The 14932-nt window shown below is 39.7% G+C and overlaps 1 protein-coding gene across 1 annotated transcript in view; it reads right to left on the bottom strand.

The window, feature by feature from the left end:
* The window catches only part of LOC140246324 (endosome/lysosome-associated apoptosis and autophagy regulator family member 2-like), a 105873-nt gene that overhangs the window by 77256 nt on the left and 13685 nt on the right, over positions 1–14932 (bottom strand). Inside the window, exons 2-3 of the mRNA XM_072325797.1 lie at positions 5305–5428; positions 555–732 (exon numbers count right to left, since the gene is read on the bottom strand). Coding sequence (XP_072181898.1) covers positions 555–732; positions 5305–5428 — 302 coding nt within the window. The remainder of the gene's footprint in view (positions 1–554; positions 733–5304; positions 5429–14932) is intronic.

Here is a 14932-nt window from a genome sequence, read left to right as displayed (position 1 = left end):
AAAGGAAATTCAAATTGCTCCAGATGTCCTGCTGAGTATCAGAAGTAGCATCAAACAGGGTGTATTAAGAGGGTTGACTGATAGTCATGAATCCAGTGTGTGATGGTTTACTTGGGGGGGGGGGGGGATTAAAGTGGGACAGCTGGCACAAATGTGTGGATATACTGTAGTCTCTGGAAACGGCCTATCAAAAGTCTACCTATTCAAAAAGCACCAAATATTGCTGCTTGAACAAAACAAGTATCTTTGTTTTCAAATATGAAACCAATGAAAATCTATAGAAGGCACAGTAATTTGAAGCTTGACAACAATTCTGGGAAGGAAAAAAGATAAGAAAAATACATTACAAAGAAAGCACTGTCATCAAGATCTCATCAGTTATTACCCACATAACTTAACTAATGACCTTTCTAATTCAAATGAAGGTTATCCTACATGGTAAAAAAAGACCCCTGGATAAAAGAGAGGGCAGTTGAACTTGTAAAAATCATGGATAAACTTCAAAAAGGCACCCTAGTAAGTGTTGGATTCTCCTCAATGTGCAAGATACATACTGATTGCAATTGTCTAAATCGTCGTCGAACAAGGATGAGGAAGATACAGAGAAACCTGAAGGCAGCTCTGACCAGTCTGTATACTTCGCTCCTCCTCCAAGAGAATATTTCCCTTCTGGACACAGTCTGCAGTCAAGGTTATCAATGTCAAGATATTTGCCTGGCTCACATGAAAATCCTGATTTACACAAAAGAAAAGATAGGAAATACACAATTAGTGTTATAAAAACTGCTACAATCACACTACTTATTTAATGCTCCATTGATACAGAGTACACATGTATCTCCAGCCACTACAAATGGTTAACATCTTGTGCACTGTGCCATCTTAATGTGGAAGACACTACAAATGTATATATACTAAACAAGCAATAAGGACTTCTCCTCTTTGTAATTATGGTATTGGTCTATAACATTCAAGAATCATTTTTGTGTGCATGTGTGTGTGTGTGTGTGTGTTTCACATGCATCACAAGACTGTTGTATTGTCATTGCAACAGTTTGACAAATTACCATAATTGAAACAACACCGATTTTTCAGTGTTCACAGTCATAGCCATTAAGGACTAGTCCATAATTCTTGTTTTGCCTTGTCTTTGACAAGATATTTCCACACAGTATCAATTTTGGATTGACAAAATATACTGTTGTAGCTATCAGTGTATAGGCGCTAATAAGTTGTACACACACACACACACACACACACACACACTGTACACACCATGTATACCTGGTAATGAGGGAAATCAAAGTGGAATCACATGCAAGATCTTATGACTTGGTTTTAACTGATTGCATGGGGTCATAAAATTTCTCTCACTTACTACCATTTACATAAGTTTGTATCCTGTATACAGTGGTCAGCATGATTATGAGACACTAAGCTGTTTAGCATAGTTGAGTACCATACGTAATCAGCATGGTATCTCTAGTACGAGTTCTGATTGTGCACATGTACAGTTGTATACCAGCATAAATACACGTGGTCTGGTGTGCATTTCCTGAGATTTCACATGATTTAACAAGATACATTGTATGAAATCAGATAGTACAGGCAGAACTTCAAAAATCTCTGGTAGCTGATCATCTGTACTCCTCATCGTCTGCTGGCTTGGATAAGTTCTGATTTAAAAATATCATTTGTAACTTCCATGCAATTAGAGGTACAGATTTTGGGGGTTTTTTTGTTTTTTTTTTTCATCCGAAAACATAGAATATTAAAGTACAATGTAGTATCTACATTTTACAAAAGAGCAATCGTTGTATCTTTCAATAACAACTCAAATTGGGGTCAAAACCCAATAAATCAACAGAATTGTAAGATTTCAGCAATTCTGACTATTCTGGCTTCATTTTTATTCATATTATTCTTGCAGAACATGATTCTTGCATTGCCCCCCCCCATCCCCACCCCCCCCCCCAAAAAAAAGCTCCCTGCCCAACCCCTGGTTTGAGGTTGCCTCCCTATTCATCCTTATCCTTCAAAGGTTGCCCCCATAGTCCTCCGGATCCATTACTAACCCTCCTCTGCCTTTTGTCTGTCCACCCTCCAGCTCTAATCCCCCTCCCATAACCTGCCCTCTCCTTTTGTTTTCTTTGTTCTGTAACCCTAGCCTGTCCCTGACTATTCTTGTTGTTGGAAGTCCTAGTATGTGATTGCTTCCCCTGCCTGTTTGTCATTTTGCCTCTTTGTCATTTTGCCTCTGACGAAGTAGTCAAGGCGCTAATTCCTGTAAGAGGCTTAATTAAGGAGTTCGTTCAACCCATCCCGCAGAAAAGGTTTGACCAGACAAGGTGGTAGATGGGACCTCTATGAACATCCCCAGGTAGTATGTGGTTCCAAATTGTGGTGTCAGTAGAATTTTACTGGCCACTTTTCATCATGATTTGTTGGAACAAACGTAAAAGAGTCTGCGCACGCCAAGACTATTACACGCACCACTAGCACTGCTACAGGCACCAGTGCCAGTGCTGCGTGTAGTAGTCTTAGAGCGCATATACTTTTTCTTCGATAAACAAGGGTTTTGCCTGCAAACTAACTTTTCACGCCAAGCTGGGTTCGGTGTAGTGTAGTTTCTAGCCGTTTTTATTTCGTCTTTATTTCAAGAGTTCAAGCAAGCCGAGTGAGAGCGCATACCCGGTGATTGTGACGACCGAATCGCAATCACTGGATGTGTGCTCTCACTCCACTTAGCGCAATATATACAGCGGGCTTCTGCATAATAGGGAGCTTTAGATTTTAGACGCGCGGACGTTCAAAGAGAAAAAAAACATCTGAGCGTGCGCAGTAACTTGATCCGCGCTACTGCGCACGCTCAGATCATGTTTTTTTTCTCTTTGAACGTCCGCGCGTCTAAAATCTAAAGCTCCCTAATACACAAGCTGCAACTCAGAGAAATAAAGACGAAAAAACGGCTAGAAATTAAGACTAGGGTCGGTAAACACTTGTCGCTATTTGGGGCACTGAAAACGACAAACTCACACAGTTTTTGCATTTATTCCACGAAGAATTCATCAAAACTGCATAAAACTATATATGTACATGTTGCTAGAGATGTCATCCATACAGTGGGATTCATTGTAAGTTAAAATATCGTGCATGTTTACCATGGTAACCAGATGCCTAAAGGTGACTGGTAACCCCCAAAATGCCTCCTGCTGCTGCAAACATTGTTTGTTTTTTTCTTATAAATGCAATAAAAAAAAACACACACACACTTTTTTATTGATTTTCATTAAAAAAGTTTTCCCTGTTGCCATGGCAACCAGTATTATCCAATCAGAATTTAGTTGTCAATAACTCAAAAACTAAAGCCCATAATTTCAAAAAGCTCAATAAGCATGTCCTTCCTTCTGCATAAAGTGTACGACATATAAATGTGAAGAATATTTTGAAGCATTCTTAGGTTACAGCAAAATTTGTAAGCAAAGGCATAATAAACGGCCATTGAAAGAAAAATATCACTTTCGAAGAGTAAAATGCATGAAAAATATGTTGCATCCGTCGTACTTTCAACACAAATTTGACTTCAAAGCATAGGCAAATGTATATAGTTTTTAATAATGTATGGACACAAATTTCCCTTAAAAATAAGATGAATACAGAAAGCAAAGCCAATATTCTATAGTAGCTCTTTCGAGTTTTTACAGAGCGATGGTTATTCAAAACAATCCTGGAAAAGAGCAGAGGAAAGCAATTGATTGTTTATGTTCTTAAAGGAAGTTTATTCAAGAATATCAATAAATTCCTTTCTAAAGAAGGAATGTACACGTGCGCTGGATTATCCATCAAAGAATTAAGTGTACTTTTGTGTTCGTTAGCTATTGCAAAAAAAAATATATATATTTTATATATATATATATATATATATATATATATATATATATATATATATATACACATATATATATATATATATATATATATATATACAGAATGAAATGACATATCATGATATGTAAATTTTATTCAAAACTTGCAGTAATGAATTAATGCTGAGGAGAGAATGAGGGACAAATCTTGGGCGTCTTTTCCCTTTTTATCCAGACTAATTTTACAGTGTAGAGCTCATCTTCAATGAGTGATGTGCACGAAAGGCAAAAGAAACAAACCTGTCTAAATTCCAGATATTTTTGGGAGTTACCAATCACCTGTAGGCATCCGGTTACCATGGTAACCATGCACAATATTATACCTTACAATGTATCCCATTGTATTGCTGACATCTCTAGCAACATATATAGTTTTAAGGCGTTTCGATGAATCCTTCGTAAAATAAATGCAAAAACTGTGATAATTTTGTCATTTTCAGTGCCCCAATAGCAACAAGCGTTACCGACCCTAGTCTTAATTTCTAGCTGTTTTGATTTCGCCTTAATTTCTCTGAGTTACAGTTTGTGTATTGTGCAGAAGCCCGCTGTATTGCGCTAAGCCGAGTGAGAGTGCATGCTCAATGACTGCCACCAAAAACGGTTCGGGCGTCACAATCGCTGGGTATGCACTCTCACTTGGCTTGCTCGGAGAAATAAAGACGAAATAAAAACATCTGGAAACTACACTACACCGACCCCAGCTTACCGTGAAAAGTTAGTTTGCAGGCAAAAACCGATGTTTGTCGCGGAAAAAGTCTTTGTACACTAAGACTATAACACGTACCACTGGCATTGGCGCCTGTAGCAGTGCTAGTGGTACGTGTAGTAGTCTTAGTAAGCGCAGACGCTTCCTCAAAGAATATGGTCATGTCGCAACTAAAATGGACTGTAAAATTTCATTGATACCACAATTTTATATCACATACTACCTAGGGGTGTTCCAGAGGGTCCAACCGACCACCCCATGCAGTCAAACCTTTTCTGCGGGGTGGGTTGAACGAAGTCATTTTTTCTGGGTCGCTGCGCCTGGACTAAAGATTCTGCTTGGATCAAGCTCAGGCCCCTTTTGACTCCATTTTACTCCAATGACTGGCCACTATTAGATGAGCAGCTTTCAGCAGCTTCTTTTTTTCCTACCAGTAAATTAAGCACATTTTGAATTCAATGAAGAATTCCACCTACTGGCAGCCATAAGTTTACCATACCATGCACTACTATGTACTATCATTGGCATTCAGTCAACTTGGAAAGACAGAAGAGTACAAAATTCCAGAGCCTTAATGTAACTTCAATCTTTGACACAAGAGGTACATGTAGATTAATTTTCATTTCAAATTTATCAGTGCCAGTCAAATGTGGGAAAGGGACACCTGCTTACCACAATCCACAGCACGCACTGGGGGTGCAGGGGCACCTCCAGTGCAAGCATTTGGCTTGGGAACCTGTACACGCCATCGGATGCCACTTTCATCACATTCAGTAAGAGCATAATGGAAGTCTGCCTGCATGACATTGAAAGAAAGGAAAAGAAAAAAAAAAATAATAATAATAATCTTCTAATTCAACCCAGTGCATTGTGAGACCTATAGACATAAAGTATAACATGCATCAGCCTACGTTGTAAATTCCCAAAAGTTTGTGTTGCTTTGAGCAGCAAATTCTCACATTGTCACAAGCAGTCTAACATTGTTAGCTCTGGTGCTAAAGCCTTGACATGGAACCATGACGTTCAACAACTTGTTAAAGATAATATGTGACCCGCTACAACAAAAAGGTCCTAAAGTCGCGCACGGTCGAAGCCGTGAAAATCGAGTTTGAAGTCAGAGCATCATAATTGGTCAAAACTTACGATTTTCTGATTTTGACATATTATTGTAGTCTGACATGTCTTCTTTCATCTGTCGAAATTTTGAAGCAAAATGATGAAAGGAAAGACCAAAAAAATAGCGTTTTACTGGGCCATGTTTTTTGGCGTTTCAATGAAGCAGAAACTGGTTCGAAAATTTGGATTGAGCGCCACAGATAGGCTCCGCCCCTAACAACGACCGGAGTGATCTCATTGGTCAGTTTGCTGCTTGCCGCTAACCGAAGCGTGAAGCTCGCACACTGCCAAGTCGACTGGAGCGTGCGGGCGGGGTGCGCTATGCCCAGCCGCTTTTCCTGGCATCCTGGTCACTGATTGGTCGGTGAGGAGACGGCCGACGCTGTGCTTGAATGAGCATTTCGGGGGTTGCTAGGGTTTACCTTCTATTGTCCGTAGGTGAAAACTAACTTGCGTGTCCCTTGATCGCGATTGCGTCGCAAGGAAAACTTTCAGGGCGCTTTTTTCGAAACAGTGATTTCCCAGACGTCTCGACATGCTCTCTTTTAAACATCGATATCTCCGCAGCCGATTATTTTCATAACATGAGTTATATATCAATTTAAAGCAGAAAGATTAGGGAATTTTGTCATGCAATTTTCAAATAATTGACCTCGCCCGACTTTAGGATCATTTTGTTGTAGCGGGTCACATATAAAGTTTTGGTATTACCTCAAAAGTTTCCCTGAATTTCCTTGTCTTAGTTTGCGTTTCAGGTAAAGTACCTTTCATATAACTAACACTGTGAGACTTACTCGCCCCAAAGTGCTCTCATGTCTTAGTAATCATGCAATAATGGTTTCGTACCAGAGCCGCCGCCGTACGGCGGCGAGGTAGTACACGTATTGTACAAAACTATTATTGCATGAGAACTGGGACCAGCAGCGTGCAGCCCCATACGCATACTGAGTAGCTAACTGCGACCAGCCCCATACGCATAGCTAAATGGGGCTTCGCATTGTAGCTTACAGGATCATGACAGATTTAGTATCGCAGGTAAATATCAACTCAAAATCCAAAAATTCTTCAATTTGAAGACTTACCAATTAAGTTGAAGTCTTGAAAACAGGCTTCGGGCAACGTTTGGTTCTGCCAATAGTTCCTTTCTGTTCGAATTGATGACTGAATGTGACTCGGCTGAGAGGACCTTGGGAGAGCTACACTGAATTGACGGCCAGCGCATGCGCACACAAACATCTTATCTGTTCGTGGATTTGAAATTTGTTCGCATGTGATGTGTGCGTATGCGCTGGCCGTAGTAATCAGTGTATGTAGCTCTCCCAGGGTCCTCTCGACAGAGTCACATTCAGTCATCAATTCGAACAGAAAGGGACTATCGGCAGAACCAAACGTTGTCCGAAGCCTGTTTTCAACACTTCAACTTAACTGGTAAGTCTTCAAATTGAAGAATTTTTGGATTTTAAGTTGATATTTACCCGCGATACTAAATCTGTCACGATCCTGAATGCTACAATGCGAAGCCCCATTACGCTATGCGTATGGGGCTGCTGGTCGCAGTTAATTGCATGATTACTAAGAAATGAGAGCACTTTGGGGCGAGTAAGTCTCACAGTGTTAGTTATTTGAAAGGTACTTTAACCTGAAACACGGAAATCCAGGGAAACTTTTGAGGTACCAAAACTTTTTATTATCTTTAACTGCGCTTACTATAAAAAGGACTCGCTGACTAGCACATTTCATGCTGCTTGTGCATAATTTGTCACTCCTTCAAGAATAGGTCATTTTCAATTCTACAACATGATTGCAGTTATCATTATTCACTGCTAGTTGGCAATCTCTTTTACTTTCCAACTTGCCTGAATTAAGTGAGAAGTGCAATACATTCTGCATCAGATTTCAAGTTATGTTCATACAAAGATGAAATAAATTTGACATCGGGAGCCATAAAAAATTTTATCTTTCAACCTTACCTAAGACCCCCTTTACAGTGCGGGGCTGGGCCGAGCCACGGCTGAGCCCAGCCTCAATTGCGGGGCTAAGCCAAGCAATTTTGTCCGTTTACACTGCCGGGCTCGGCCGCGCTTTTGATTCAAACCTTTCAATATTTTGTATTATGGGTTCAAGAATGTAGCCAATAGGAAGTGCTGAAATGAGTCACGTGTGCGTTGTTTATTTTAGTCCCATTGCACTTTGTCTAATCCTATTGCAGATTGTCTGTGTGCGCGGCTCCTTTGAATTGCATGCAATGCTTAAATGCAAAGGTAGGTACGAATCGCGATATCGATTGCCAGCGAAATGAACGAAAAAATGGCTGCCTCCAGCTCGGATCCGTTGCAGGCGCAGTTTGAACTGTTGAATGACGAGGATAATTGTGAAATTTATCAAGACTTCATTGACGGATATTTCCCGTGAAAATTTGGATCAGCTACTGTCAAAATTTTACGCTGGGGCAAGAAAGGAGGACTGTACATCGTACAGCAAACGTAGTATTCAAACAATCAGGTAATGAGGTTTGCAGTCCAGTACACGTACAGTCAGTACAGTACAGTGTTACTGTTAGATCGGTACTGTTAGATCTACTTTAGTAGTATTCAGACAATCAGGTACCGTATGCAATAACAGTACAGTGTTAGATCTACTGTTGCAGGTGAAGAACAAGAGTCAGAGGAAATGTCAATTTCTATTCAGAGTTCTCAGACTCAGAGTCGTACAGACAATCAGGTTCACGAGTATCAGTATCGGAGTGTCTCCGTAAGACAGAACTCGCCTCGTGTTCGTACACCTCACTTCCATTTCCACAACTGTGTCGGTGTGAGGTGCATTTCCACAACAATTAAGCCAATGACATTAAACTTGTACATGAGTTGGTGTTTAGTCTTCACTTCACTTCACTGTTCATCGTGAATTTGGTCGACGTTTGACTTCTGAGCTTTATAAATTTAGGTAGAACCACTAGGAAGTGAAAAATAACTCATAGACCCATTTTATAAAACAGAATAATGCACAGGATTATTTCGTGGCGTTAGTGAAGGTGCGGCGCACTCGAGAGTATTGACAATGGTGCAACATGCTATCCTGTGCATCATTTGTATATTATAAAATGGGTTCAAGAATGCAGCCAATAGGAAGCGCTGAAATGAGTCACATGTGCTTTGGTTATCTAGTCCCATCGAACTGCGTGTTAAATCCACCGTGGTTAAATCCTATTGCCGATCGTCTGTGCGCGTGGCGGCTCATTTGAATTGCATGCATACATACAGTACGCGCTGTCAATCCTGTAAACAACTTATAGTTCGGGCTGCCGGCCGGCTGGCCTTTCTTCCCTTGTGCATAACATGTGTGGCGTACGTATACTCTATGTACACTTTGTACAGTACAGTAGACCAAGCGTTGTGGGACCGGATGCGTACATGGAGTCACTTTGAAGGGCAAATCCAACGATTTAGCAGGTTAATTCTCACGCCATTTTCAGAGTATGTTGTCTAGTAGGCCTATATAAGGAGTCTATATCAAGTCTTTAAGGTAAAGGGTGCATATTCTATGTAAAATAAGTAAGTTTTCATGCGGGAACTTAAGTGTCCGGAAACCCAACCCCCCATCATACTTATACTGTATGTGCAGGATTTCCGAGTGCGACGTGCGTAAATGTTTGGGACGAACATCTTCGGACGTCTTGACCCACAAAGGTACATGAAAAACGCTGAAAAATGCCGTTAGTTTTCGAATTTTCGACCCATTTTATAAAACAAATGATGCACAGGATTATTTCGTGGCGTTAGTGGAGGCGTAGCTCACTCTCGGGTATTTACAATGTAGTGCAACATGCACTCGGCTTCGCCTCGTGCATGTTTCACAATTGTAAATACCCTCGAGTGCACTATACGCCTCCACTAACGCACTCTATCCTGTGCATCATTTGTATAGTACAGTTAAACTCGCATAAGTCGATCTTCTCGGGACTGAGCAAAACACATCGACTTAGGCGAGTTTCGACTTGTACGTAAGTCGAAAAAAATCGACTTAAAGTTACACCACACGTACATAATGTATAATGTACATGTATGTTGTCTACTCCGAAGCCGAGAGCTGGAGCGGTGTGCCCGATATTTGCCCTTCAGCAAGACACTTTATCCACATTGATGCAGGCCAGGGCTCCACACTAACTTTTATTTTGGTGGCCCCAAAATGATTGATTTTTATTTTTTGGTGGCCCGAACAAAAAAAAACAAAAAACAAGCAAAACTAAATCGGTCCTACGTTCGGTCCGAAAGTTACCGTTATTTATTTCTGATTGTAAAAGCAATCATCCACCATTTACAAGTATTTTAACACCTTCCGGAGCCGAATGTTGCCGTTAATCATTTTCAAATGTAAAAACAAGCAACCGACATTCATTCTAGGATCTTACGGAGCTGAATATCATCCTTATTCATTTCCGAACGTGAAAGCAAACATCCGCTTTTTATTTCATCATCTAAATGAGCCGATTGATACCGTTAATCATTTCCAACTGTAAAAGAAACAATCTGTTACTTATTTTAGCATCGTACGGAGCAGAATATTACCGTTATTCGATCTCCAAATTCAAAAGCAAACACCCGACATTTATTTTATGATCGTAAGGAGCCGAATGTTACTGCTGTCCACTTCCGAAAGTGTAATGAATCATCTGACATTTATTTTGGCATCTTCAGGAGTCGAATGTTACATGCTATTTACTTTCGAACGTAAAAGCGAACTTTCGGCAATTATTTCATCATCGTACTGAGTTGAATACCATAGTTATTCATTTCCGAACGCCAAAGCAAACATTCAACATTTATTTTAGCATCTTCCGGAGCTGAATGTTATTGCTATTTACTTTCGAACATAAAAGCAAACATAAGACATTCATTTTATCATCGGACGGACTTGAATACTATTGTTATTCATTTCCGAACGTTAAAGCAAATATCAAACATTAACTTTACCATCAAACGCAGCTAAATGTTACTGTTATTCATTTCGAAATTTAAAAGCAAACATCCGACAGTGATCGTATGGAGAAGAATATTACTGCTATTCACTTCCGAACGTAAAAACAATCATCTGACATTTATTTTAGCATCTTCTGGAGCCGAATGTTATTGCTATTTACTTTCGAAAGTAAAAGCAAACACCCGACATTTATCTCATCGTCGTACGAAGTTGATTATTATTGTTATTCATTTCCGAACGTCAAAGGGATAATTCGACATTTACTTTAGCATCTTCCGGAGCTGAATGTTAATGTTATTTACTTTCGAACGTAAAAGTAAACATCCGACATTTATTTCATCATCGTACGAAGTTGATTATTATTGATATTCATTTCCGAACGTCAAAGGGATAATTCGACATTTACTTTAGCATCTTCCGGAGCTGAATGTAATTGTTATTTACTTTCGAACGTAAAAGTAAACATCCGGCATTTATTTTATCATCGTATGGAGTTGAATATCATTATTTTTCATATCCGAACGTCAAAGCAAACATTCGACATTTATTTCAGCATCTTCCGGATACTTTTTTTTATCCTTATTCATTTCCGAACTCAAAATCAAATCTCTGACATTCCAAAAGTATAAGCAAACATCCGACATTTATTTTAGTATTATACGGAATCCAATATTACCGTTATTCATTTCCAAAATTAAAAGAGCAAACATCTGACATTTATTCAGCATCTTATGGAACCGATTGTTACCGCTTCATTTCCAAAACTGAATGCAAACATTCGGCTTTTTTGGTGGCCCGGCGTGCGTTTTTGGTGACCCCGGTCGCAAATTAACCATTCGCGAAATCGTGATTCGATTCGCGAAAAGACTCCGCTAAATATAAGGCATAGATCGCTACACTCCGCAGGGGCTACGTCGTCCTTTCACCAGGTCTCGTTACAAAACCAAAATCTCGCGTGAGTTCTTGCGTTACCTATCGTTAATGTTAACGAAACATCGTTAATTTGCGCTAGGGATCGTTACTCGTCGTTGCTACAAACGTTAATTTTCCCGATCGTTTGTTTGCGTTACTAACGATTCAGGTGAAACCGCTTGCGTTAATGAAACGTTAATGTTTATTTACGCAGTTTCTTTTGGTATATACTGTATGTAAACAAAAACTGGCGTCTCGTGATTTTGACAGTGATTTATTACACAATAAAATCTTATTCGACTTAGGCACAGTGAATTCAATGGTTTTTCCGTGAAAGTGTTCTTGGAATTTCATCGACTTAAGCGAGTATTCGACTTAAAAAAATTCGACTTATGAGTGAATTAATACACGTAAGTCAATGGGGAAAAATCGGGACTTTTTAAAATTATCGACTTGCGCGATTATTCGACATATGCGATGTCGACTTAGGCGAGTTTAACTGTAGTGTTACTCTGCTTACAAGTAAACAAACACAATTTGGTATAGTCTGGTTTTCAGACCCTTTGCCAACTGGATTCCATGGCGACAAGTCGTCGTTCGGGCAAAGACCTTTGCCGAAGGAAAAATCCTTTGCAGGACAAAACCACCTTAAACTATACTAGTTTTTGACATTGAGGGGTTAATATCCTGAATAGCGAAATAGTACGGGCAGAGGGTTTCGAAGCCAGACTAAAATTGGCCGCTCATTTGGCCCAGTTTGCGTTTACACTGAGAAAAGCCCTGGCTCGGCCGCGACCGAGACCACCTCCACAGCATGGCCAATTGCGCGGCCAATTTTGGCCCCGCATTTGGCCTTTTGTGCATTTACACTGAAATGAAGGCAGGCTCGGCCGCGGCTCACACTGTAAACGGGGTCTAAGTCCAATCTATTGGGACCAGTACAAACACTTCAACTCACGCAAAAATTCAACTTTCGCATAATTCAAATTTCTTTTCGACTTGCATTTCCTGATGAATTTTCAGAATTCATTGTCTTTTTAAGTTTTTATTGACTGTTAAATTACAGCAGACAGTGGCAATATGGTGTATTTAGTGCTTTTGTTTTGTTTGAGTTTTAAAAAAGAATCGAGAAGCTCAATTATCGGACTGGGATAATTGAAAAGCCTTGCATGTAATGAGTGTTTTTTACATGGCCAAGAAGTGAATGGCAAAAGCCAACAGATTGCCAAACTAGCACAGGGGGTGAACTTTTCTGCACATTAGGTCATGATTTTCTCATGATTTGTTCTTAACAATGTCTTTAAAGACTAGTCACATGCGCAAAAGTTTCATGAGACATGAGCAATTTCAGTGAAACCCCAAACTGACCCCAAAACTTGGGAAAATGTCTGGCATTTGTTTTGCGAAATCTGCGAAGTTCTTCTGATCATTATATGACATAACCACAATAACAGTTAATGTACCTTTTGAGACATTGTAATGATGAATGTTTGGGGGTAAATCCCCATCCTTAATGCATGTTTTATACTGTAAAAGTGGAATTTTCACAGTGTGGAAATTTTCGCGCATTTAGTGCAACCAGATGCTAGCGCGAAAAATAAAAGCATGCAAATTTTCCTGCATGCCATATGTACCAGCAGTTAATGTCCTGATTCTGCGGAATTAAAAATTAAATCCATCTTAACCGGCCGAGCGTGAAAAATTACTCGCACGAAAATATCCACTTTTACAGTAACCTCTTTAAAGCTCCGTATGCTTTCTACATATCAAAAAGGTAGAATACATTCACACATCCAACATTAACTAAAAATTGAAATACCAGCAATGAGAGCAAAATGTTTGATATTGAAAAAAAAAATCACAGAATACACTTTAAAAATTACTCCCAAGTACACCAAAATTATAACTGAAAGTTCAGATCAAGTGTGAGAGAACCTGCAAAAACTCAAATGCTTGAGGGGGAGGTCCTCAGAAAAGCTGTCGACACACACACACAACAGATAAATGAAAAAGAAAGAAAGAAGAAATTCAGGAAAGAGAAAAACTCCAACTCAAGACAGCTATCAACTTTCCTATGATTGTTGAAAAATGTGCATTGTTCACATTTCCGTGTTCTTCATGTGCTTAACTGGCTGTACTTTAGCATTGGTATACAAGACATTGACACATAGGTATGTACGTCACCTAGAACTTCGAACAAACTGTGCGAGAATGTTGTTTGGCTTCATTGTCGCAATACATTCAGGGGAAAAAAAAACTTTTCTGAATGTCGGATTTTAATAATAATAATAACTGTTTTGGATATAAACTCCAAATTCTATTGTCCAAGACTGGAAATTCATTTTGCCCAATTGATCGTGGGCCCGGCAGCCACTGAGCAGCTCCAGATCGACGTTGCTCTAACCTTTTTAACTGTTGAACGGCAAACAAGGTAGCAGCAACTCCCACCTTTTGACGTCTTTTGGTATGACGTGGCCGGGGTTTGAACTCGTGACCTCCCGATTGTGACGGCAGCCGCTCTACTCACTGAGCCAACACATCGGTTGGCCATATATCGGTGCCATACAGCTGTACCTGATTGGGAGGGTTTTGTTTCTTCATTCCCCCCACCCCCGAACCCTGCTGTGCAGCCCACACAGGTAGCTCACCTCTACTATGGTACGTGTAAGTTATGTTCTGCAAAAGTGGACATCAAGGATAGAGGGGTAATTAGGGTTAACATGAATTCGACCCATGGGAGTATTTTATTACAAAAATGTATTTTTTCTTTGTCTATTTGAAAAAATGCTCTACTTCCAGGTTTGAATGATATACAGGGAAAAGACTGACTTTTGCTATGGAAATAATATGTATATGGTATATATATAAGGACTTGAAATTTATCTTGACACAGCCGAAATACAACTGGTAAAATTTTGAGTTGTAAGATATCATTTTAAGGAAATAAATACAGAACAAATTGGGATTTTTCTGGAGCTCCCACTTGGCCAAGTATTCATCTTGTGTGAGGTCGACTGTAGTTATTCCATTTGCAATAAAACTTGTTCCAGATACATCGTACACTCACTATACCCTTTCATTTAGTCACAGACTAGTGATCAATGACTGGAACTCTCTCCCTGAGAGGCAGTTGAGGCTCAAAGTATAGACACCTTTAGAATAAGACTTGTCCTTCACTGCAAGGAATTAAAGCAAACTGCGGTCAGACTGGCAAAATATAGAGAAGTTTAAAGTGAGGCAATCCTCACGAAACTGAAAAAAAAAAAGTATATGTTGTTGGTACAGTACCTACAAT

The sequence above is a fragment of the Diadema setosum genome, chromosome 2 (genome assembly GCF_964275005.1).
Source record: "Diadema setosum chromosome 2, eeDiaSeto1, whole genome shotgun sequence".
NCBI classification, from domain to species: domain Eukaryota; kingdom Metazoa; phylum Echinodermata; class Echinoidea; order Diadematoida; family Diadematidae; genus Diadema; species Diadema setosum.
Note: the sequence above shows the minus strand (reverse complement) of the source record. Positions and strands in the feature narration are given on the sequence as shown.